Below are 6000 nucleotides of genomic sequence, written 5' to 3'. Positions count from 1 at the left end.
GTTCTAAGCTTAGGTTATAATGATAAAAGGGTTTTGGAGCAGCTGATCTTAGGGAATCATAAAAACAACCCAATGTTATGCCCCAAGGTGTAAAGAATATGCAGAGTGTGCATTGTGCTTCTAGTGTCAGGACAAATCACTCTGCTTTTTTCAGTGTAACTGATGCCAATGGATGCATAAAGGGAGAAATAAATGTACAGACTTGGATCTGTGGCTTAGCAAGCCAAAATCACAACTTCTCACTTTCATTTTGTAAATTCCTTGAGATTTATATAATTTTTGAAAATTTTAGAAGAATCATAATACATTATTTAACTATATGTGGCAGCTCCAAGTTTTCTGCTATTTATGGCTTACATCCTACAAATCATTCCATCTTTTAAAAATCTGTGGCCTTTTGAGGGGAGATAAGGGATGGATGAAAGGATTATATGATGCATTCCTTTAGATCAATTAGAGAATGATGACTATACTGTAGTTCCTTATATAACAACTTTTGAGTGCTTCCTAGATATCTATTGCTGCTTTTCACTGCCTGTCCTGAATTCTCATTTAATTCTTCAAATCCTAGGATTGATACTATTATCCCCTCTTTATGGATGAGGAAGCTGAGACAGAGACACACTCCATTACAAACAACACAAAATAAAGGCGCTGGGATCTGAACCTAAGTAATTTGACTCCAACATTTATGTTCTTAATCACTGCATTAGGTGGTCTTCAAGTTCTGTGGATACATTCCACTGTTTAGCACTCAGTTATTCCTTCTGGGTCCTTGCTACTTCTAAGCCATTTATATCAGATATTAGTAAAAAGACAGTGCCAACGTTTAAAATGGCTATTCCTTAGAATTCAAAACACTGCCCCGCTAAAATTCCCAACTCCCACGTGACTCAGAAATTACTCAACTGTCTTTTCCCAAACTCAGTGCTCCACCCAATTAGTTCACTTTGTTGTTGCACAGCAACGGAACCTCGCTACACAGGAAACAAGGAAGGTTAGACCGAGGATGCCGCTGCCCAGTATTCAGCCAGGGTTTGGACCAACCTAATCTAAGTCATTGTTCTGCTTCCTGTATTGCACCCCAACGACTTTCCTTGGGCTACATTTTCTTTCAGATTTGACGAAAAGATTCGGAGCCAAGCTAAGAAATCTAAATTTTCAGGTAGATTTGCCAAAAGAAGGAAAAAAAAAAAAAAAAAAAGGCCCATAGGCGGGAACCGCAGACTTTGAGGCAGCAGTCTAAAAGAAGCTCTACTGCATCCGCTGGGGTTCTTAGATTTCTAATGTGTCTGACTGTCAACGGGCCATTGACCCTTCTTTATGTAGTCTTTGCCTTTGGAGTTTACAAGCTGGAAATACAACACACAGCAGGCCCGGAGTCTCTGGGTCCCGTGGAGTCTGAAAAAAGGCCTTTGCTGTGGGGAGCGCGAAGAGATTGACGGGAGCCAGAACAGGAGGGGCATTCTCAGGCGTCCTTTAGAAACACAAAAACCAGGAAGCAGCAAAGGAAGGCGGTATTAAAAAAAAAAAGGAGAGCGAGGAGAAGCCGCGAAGAAAAGCGCGCCCCTCATGGGAACCGTTAGTTGCTTTAAAGCTCTTCCCAACAAACGGCCGCGCGCACAGCGCCCCAACTCTCTGGCGCTGGACAGCTCAGAGCCGCGCGTCTCGGTCAACCGGGCCAATCACGCGTCTCGGCCCTTCCGTTTCTTCCCGCCCCCTTGCGGAGTCTTGAGAACGTGCGCGCGCGCAGTCCCGCCTCTCCGGGCGCTGGGCGAAGAGGAGCTGCGTGTCAATCAATCTGGCCAATCGCGCGTCTCTTCCTCTTCCCGCGCGGCCCGGCCTCTGAGACGCCGCCGCGGCTGGCGCGCTCTCTGTGCTGTCTGGGGATGGCTGAGGGAGGTACCGTTTGGGGTGTGGAGTGGGTGTCTGACAGTTGAACTTTTTCGGGGATCGGATGGGGATTTGAATACTGCTCCCTTTCCGCTGTCAAGGCACCTCTCAGCTCCACCTCAGGTTTTGGGTGTCCCGAGGGCTCGTGTGGGCCTTCTGTAGTGGCGGGAGGGGAGGAAGGGCTCCTCTGGTATTTTACCCTGTAGCCTTTGAGAAACTTCAGTCATTCCTTTTCACGGTCTCTTCGCTATTTAGTTGAAAACCATGCAGACAGGAGTAAACTTACCTGTGCTTGTGCTCCTTATTCCTCACCCCCGGGGGTCGTTAGTTTTAGGCACACAGCTTCTAGGAATTAGGGTAATGTAACAGGTCTGATTATGTTTAAGTGGGATAATAGTGGGAAATAGAATGTGATCTATAATCAAGAGGAAGAGTAATCAATAGATAAAGGCATAAGATGAACTCAATTTAAAAACTAACCGACAAGCACTTTAAAGAAGTTATAAATATTTTTTAAAAAAATTTTAAAGAAAATATTGGGCTTCCCTTGTGGCTCAGCTGGTAAAGAATCTCCTGCAATGCGGGAGACCTGGGTTCAATCCCTGGGTTGGGAAGATCGCCTGGAGAAGGGACCGGCCACCGGCTCCAGTATTCTGGCCTGGAGAATGCCATAGACTGGATAGTCCATGGGGTCGCAAAGAGTCGGACACGACTGAGCGATTTTCACTTAAAGCACTAAAAGATTTCAATTACATTTTCCTTCATTGTGAAACTGGCTTAATGAGATTAAAGAATTCCTGACTGTTATTCTCCTCCCCCCACCCCCATATGGCAGGTTTTGAGACTTTTATCATTATTTTATCAGTCAGTAAAAACAAATGGAGAGTTCTTATCTGAGATGCTAGCTGGGTAACTTGTGATGAAAAAACTAGTAGTCACCATAATGACCAACAATCTAATTTAGAGAAGTAAACAGAAAATTGCACACAAAAAAGCAAGAATGAATCACAGCTAAGTGAAAGAAGGAAGTTACCTGGCTTGTTATATACGATAATTTGTTTAAAATTGAATATATAGAGGTGTGGGCGAATTTGATTTCTGTTTTGTGATTATTTTTTGTTTTTTAGAAGTAAAGCAAGATTTCAAGATGGAAAGTCCATCAAACTCGGCTTTGATGTTACCTAGCACTCCACAAGCTGGTGCCAATCCACCATCTCCCAATTCAAGTAGTTCAAGAAAACAAGTATGAAAATCTTAGTTCTTTCACTGGATGTATATTTCGAAGTATTGCAGTAATGGTGGTTTTAAGTCTACTGAACATTGTTAATAGTGTGTAGGTTAATAAGTTGGAGAAGGCAATGGCACCCCACTCCAGTACTCTTGCCTGGAAAATCCCATGGATGGAGGAGCCTAGTAGGCTGCAGTCCATGGGGTCGCACAGAGTCGGACACGACTGAAGTGACTTAGCAGCAGGTTAATAAGTACCATTTTTATTAACAAATCATTTTAGGTGTTTCCTTTTAGAAAATGTATTGGACCTTCCCCTTAGATTTTCATCCTGACTCAATTATTTTCATTTATTTTCAGTTCAGGTTATTACAGCATTCCAAACAAAAAGTTTGATGTCATGGAGGTCTTTGGTGGAAAGATCTTTTTCCTTAATTTGTAACTAAGCACCTAACCATATCAGGCTTGGACTAATTGCTGAACAAATGTTTGTGATTACTGAGATAAGTGTCTCAATGATATTTTAGAAGGGTGCTGGCTTAAAAAGAGAATAAAACTTAGTGGTGCTTCCAGAAATTGAAAGAAATTTTGTGATGGTTACTTTAGATATATGGAGACAGAAAGCCATCTAGTGGTGTCTACCACAGAAATTAGTCTTGATTCCTAGTAGACTTATTTATATCAAGAATGTTTTTCTTGACTGACATTATTAACGTTTGATGCATTTTTTCAGCCTATGAGTGCAACCCTTAGAGAACGATTAAGGAAAACCAGATCTTCATTTAATTCCTGTTACAGTGTGGTAAAACGGCTTAAAGTAGAGAGTGAGGAAAATGATCAGACTTTTTCAGAGAAATCAGCACCTTCAACAGAAGAAAGCTGTTTGGAATTTCATGAAAATTTTAAACACATAGATAGTGAATTTGAAGAAAGTACATATTTGAAAGATACCTTCAAGAATATCAATGTTTGTGAATCTAAATCACTTGATACTGAGTCATGCAGTGATCTCCAAAATGACTTTATGAATGAGAATCTTGCCAAACATGAACTAAACAAAGAAAAAGCAAAATTGATGAAGCAGATTCAAGAGAAAGAAGATCTTCTTCGGAGGCTGAAGCTAGTCAAAATGTATAGATCAAAGGTGAGAAGAATTTCAGAGCCATTGCCTAATAATTTTTTTTGTTTGTTTTTAGATAAATGGTAGGAAAGTATTTCAAAAAGAAAATACAACTTTATTTTACAATACTGAGAAATAAGCCAATTACCAAGAGACCTGGCTTCCAACAACTTTAACTCAAATATAAGTCATAGATTAAGAAAAGAGGTCTTAAACACCAGGTATACATTTTTGAAAGCTCCGGCCCACATTTAATATTCAGTTGAAGCTTTTCTCTCTCGTTTCCATCCCACAGCAGTATTAGAAGTTTCAAATGTTAGCTGCAAATTGCAATAAGAATAGAAGCAACAGTGACAGTGAAGAGAAAAAGGCTAAAAATGGGCCACAGAGTACAATAAAAAGTATTTTTAGTAATGATTTTGTTATTAAATTATTACCAACCAATTATTAAGATGTTTCAAGCATTTTCTTTAAGAAAACAACAAAAATATAATAAATTTTAGATCTCGACCCAGGTAGGTTGAAGTAAATAGAATTTGGGCACTTGGAAGATGACCCTTATTTATCTGGATTATTCATTTATATTGTAATGGCTCTTTTCCAGTGTGTAATCAGTGATGGAATGCTATATCTTATTTGCTCTTTTGAATTTTTAGGATTTCTCTAAATACAACTACTTGAGTTTTATGAAATTGTGACACTGAAAAATATTAATTTGAATGTAATTTTTAAAGTATAGCTGTAGTAGAAAAAGTAGATATTTTTTAACCTATATTGTTACTTCTTTACATAGTTTTGCCTTATTTTTTTCTCTGAGGGTAAGATTTTTACTTAAAACCATTTTTCTTTTTTCCTGGGTAGACGTCCCATTCATGTCCAAATGTGTTACCCTTTAAACCTACTATTCATTGACTGATTTAACAACTTTCATTAAGTAAGTTAAAATAGGATGACATACATTTGTGCCTTTTTTTTGTTTCTGTTTCAGAATGACCTGTCTCAGTTACAATTGTTAATAGAGAAGTGGAGAAGCTGTAGCCAGCAGTTGCTTTATGAGTTGCAGTCAGCTATGTCTGAGGAGAACAAGAAACTAAGCCTTACTCAGCTGATAGACCATTATGGGTTAGATGATAAATTGCTACACTATAACAGAAATGAAGAAGAATTTATAGGTGTTTAATTCATAATTTTTTTCTCCAGAATATCTTTGTGAATGACAACTTAATTAAAAGATACTTATACATTTTAAAGGGAAGATATAAACCATTAGGGCTTGGAGAAAGGTATCCTGGTGAACCTGGATCAATTTAGGGCCTCTGTTATATATAAACAAGGTTCAAAAATGAATATTTAGTGTTTTGAATAAATTTCCCGAAGAAAACTTGCCAGTTAAAGAAAGGTGAAAAAAATTTTTTTTAATTAAATCATGTTAAGATAATTTAGAGAATTGTGGAAGCGAGTTTTAATACATTATTTATTGTGGTAAAACGTTTTATTTTAAATGTTCACTAGTCCATCTAGTGAACGTCTAAACGTAAACTTGTCTAAAAATACTTGCCTCCCGTAAGTTTATGCCTCTGCCTTGTTTTCACCCATTTATCACATGTTTATCTGGATGGTATAGCAGGTATTTAAACTCATGTTCAAAATTATATTAATTTCTGTCTCTTCAAATTTGTCACTTGTATTCTGTATCTCATTTAGTGAAATGGTCATCTATTTTTTATAAAACCACATATGCTTATTTTCCCACTTCAAGG

General features: G+C 38.4%; 1 protein-coding gene across 1 annotated transcript; it reads left to right on the top strand.

The window, feature by feature from the left end:
• The first annotated feature begins 1796 nt into the window (after positions 1–1796).
• SFR1 (SWI5-dependent recombination repair 1) lies at positions 1797–5914 on the top strand. Its single transcript, XM_010859402.1, has 4 exons — positions 1797–1902; positions 3021–3136; positions 3854–4264; positions 5229–5914. The coding sequence occupies exons 1-4, from the start codon at positions 1890–1892 to the stop codon at positions 5418–5420; spliced, it is 732 nt and encodes a 243-aa protein (XP_010857704.1). The 5' UTR covers positions 1797–1889; the 3' UTR covers positions 5421–5914.
• The last annotated feature ends 86 nt before the right edge of the window (positions 5915–6000 follow it).

The sequence above is a fragment of the Bison bison genome, unplaced genomic scaffold (assembly GCF_000754665.1).
Source record: "Bison bison bison isolate TAMUID 2011002044 unplaced genomic scaffold, Bison_UMD1.0 scf7180017864456, whole genome shotgun sequence".
Taxonomy (NCBI): Eukaryota; Metazoa; Chordata; class Mammalia; order Artiodactyla; family Bovidae; genus Bison; species Bison bison.
The sequence above is the reverse complement of the archived record's forward strand: the minus strand, read 5'-3'. Positions and strand labels throughout refer to the sequence as shown.

Bases quoted from the DNA above. Each gene is read 5' to 3' on its own strand.
- SFR1 (XM_010859402.1), top strand. The intron at 3,137-3,853 runs GTATGAAAATCT...GCATTTTTTCAG, and splicing joins CAAGTAGTTCAAGAAAACAA to CCTATGAGTGCAACCCTTAG. The intron at 4,265-5,228 runs GTGAGAAGAATT...TTTCTGTTTCAG, and splicing joins TCAAAATGTATAGATCAAAG to AATGACCTGTCTCAGTTACA.